General features: G+C 47.7%; 1 protein-coding gene across 1 annotated transcript in view; it reads left to right on the top strand.

Annotated features, from left to right (window-relative positions):
* The window catches only part of ARHGEF28 (Rho guanine nucleotide exchange factor 28), a 152,666-nt gene that overhangs the window by 89,846 nt on the left and 60,166 nt on the right, over positions 1-2,654 (top strand). Inside the window, exon 18 of the mRNA XM_045285225.1 lies at positions 1,277-1,377. Coding sequence (XP_045141160.1) covers positions 1,277-1,377 — 101 coding nt within the window. The remainder of the gene's footprint in view (positions 1-1,276; positions 1,378-2,654) is intronic.

Genomic DNA, 2,654 nt, shown 5'->3' with positions numbered 1-2,654 from the left:
TGGAGGAAGGAAAGGGGAATCATGCCTAACTCCTTCTCTGGTAATGCCTTTAGAATTCCTTAAAAGTTAAGAATAGTACCTAATGAGGGTGTTTTGTTGTTGTTTTTAATGACAGAAAAAGTAACCACGACATAGTTTCCCCTCCCTATGAGGGAGTAGCCCTGACTGATGTGTGCAAAATGAACTTTGTTTTTACTGATGGGGCTCAAAGCAGTTTCCACTGAAAGAAAGCAGTCTGTCTGTACTAGAAGAGGCTTTTGGAGTTCCAGGGGACTTTCATTTCCCACAGGTTATATATATTATATAAATGTAATATTATATGTGTACATATATATAAATGTAATGTTATACACATATGCATATATGTGTATATGCATACACATATATGCAAGAACAAAAACCTTTATTCTGCCCAGGTGAAAATTCAAGAGGGCTCTGAATCAAAGCGTTAAATCAAACTGCCACAAAACAACAATGTGTTTTATCCGGGTCCTGACTGGTTCCATTGGTTCCAGTGAAATCTTTGAAAGGCCGAGTTTTAATCACTGCCAGGTAGTACATTCTAACTGCGTGCCCAAGGGTGAGCAGAATCCTGACACGGGTGATATAGTGGTTAAAATGGTAAAACCTGTGTGTGGTACTTAAAAAAAAAACCAGTGGATGTGATGTGAATTCAAGCAAGAAACGTGCCGAAAAAACCCACATTTGGCAATAGTTTTGAAATAAGCAGTCCAGAGCTGGGGAGAGGTGCTTGGTGTGTGTAAATCTGGGAGATCATGAAGTAATAGCCATCTTCGTGCTCTTCACTGCGGCTGTGGGACCGCGCCTGATTGCTAAGCCCTGATTATTGTCTGATGCTCGTGCACTGGTCCCTGCGGAGGCGTTTACCAGAGCCGTCTCCTTCGGCGGCGCAGACCTGGGTCTGCCAGGAGGCCAAGGCGCTTTTGCTGGGGCATCTGTTTCAAATTTCACCTGCCCTGGGGGGTGGGGATGGGGGGGTGCACTTTTTCCTAATCAGTGAAAGTGAGCTGGAGCAGCTAGCCCCCCTCTCCCACCAGCAGCCATGGGCATGTGAGCGAAAAGCAAAACTAGTCAGCCTAGCATGTCTCAGCCTGTAAGCTCCACAAGGGCAGGGTCTGCGCCCCACCCTGGGGGCACTGTTTTGGGATCTCTCTTGCCTTTCAAAATAGGAGTCCACTGTGTCCCAGAGAGCCCTGTCTGCCGGCTGATGTTTGACGTTGTCCTTTTTGTTTCCACCTCCACGGTGCGCTGCCAGCACCAGTCACAGAAGGGCCAGGAGGAAGCGGCTGTTGGGATGTGGATCCCGGGATCCGGGGTGTGGTAGCCGACCTGGCAGTCTCTGATGCAGGGGAGAAGGTATTGTTAACTGATTTGTTAGTAAACAGCACTGGTTACTTTGTGATGCTGGTGATCATCCTAATAAGACGACCTCAGGTCCCGGTCCATAGACGACAGGAAGTGGAATCTGGGATTTGTTCTCGGATTTCCTTTTACGATTCATATCGAAGCGTTCTAACTTGATTCCTCTGACAATATGCTGGCTCTTCTGCATCGTGGGGGTGTACCCCAAAGCAGCGAATTGGAACGTTATTAAAAAGATTGGAAAACGGAATGGGTATCGGTGTCTGCGCTCTCTTCTTCCTTGTCTCGCGCTCTGCACGCGTGCACGCACGCACGCACGCACGCACGCACACACGCACGCACTTTACCAGCGCGTAGGCTGAGCGCAGGTGCTGGCCGTTGGGCTGGTGCGCTCTTCATAGCTTGGCTGCAGCCACTTTAGAACTTTGCAAAATTCTGGCTTTGCTCACCCTCTTGCTACCTTCCTCTCCTTTCAGATGATTTGTTGTCCCCATGGCGCCCACACTTTCACCTTTTTCCCCCCTAAATAGACTGTGAACCTGCACCGTTTTTAGTTTAGGGCAAAGTGGTCCCAAGCACCGTTTCTCTTTGATTTGCTCTGTACATAGGTTCTAGTCCTCCGTCCCTTTGAAACTCAAATGCACACACTGTCCTAAGATGTCAGATGCGGAGAGGGAATGGGTGGGTGGAGCTGGGTGGCTGGCTAGCTCCTTCCGGATTATCTGGGGTTCGGGAATGTTGCCCCTTCTGAGAGGGCAGCATTAGGCATATCACCACGCACTTGGGGCTCACAAAAGGTGGTGCACATTAGCTACATGTACAGAGCTTCTTATAAATCTCACACATTTTCTGTCTTACTGGGTTTTAAAAAGTATTAATTTTTCCTATGACTGAGAAACGAAACCCAAGAATTAGGGGGGGGAGGGGAAGGATCCACCTCCGCCAAGAGCAAAAAGGGCTGTGATTTCGTGCTCTCTTTTTCACAAGATGAGAAGAGAAAGGCAGTATTTTATTATTATTATTCTGATGAGAATCAACTTAACTCCGCGCTTCTGCTTTCTCCCCTCTTCCCTGCAGACTTCACTGTTAACCTGAAAAGCTCCTAACTTCGAATGACCTTTGAGCTTCCTTATTGATCGCACACACGCAAAAACGGTTTTTAAAAGGATAATTTGTAATTTTTATGGAAAGTCACGGTAGCGCCTACCTTATAACACGCTGCCCTCCCATAATGCCCTGCTCTTCCATGTCTCAACCATGGGCGGCTGGGG

Source organism: Echinops telfairi, unplaced genomic scaffold (genome assembly GCF_000313985.2).
Source record: "Echinops telfairi isolate 266 unplaced genomic scaffold, ASM31398v2 ScPeMD7_7469;HRSCAF=8507_1, whole genome shotgun sequence".
Classification (NCBI taxonomy): domain Eukaryota; kingdom Metazoa; phylum Chordata; class Mammalia; order Afrosoricida; family Tenrecidae; genus Echinops; species Echinops telfairi.
The sequence above is the reverse complement of the archived record's forward strand: the minus strand, read 5'-3'. Positions and strand labels throughout refer to the sequence as shown.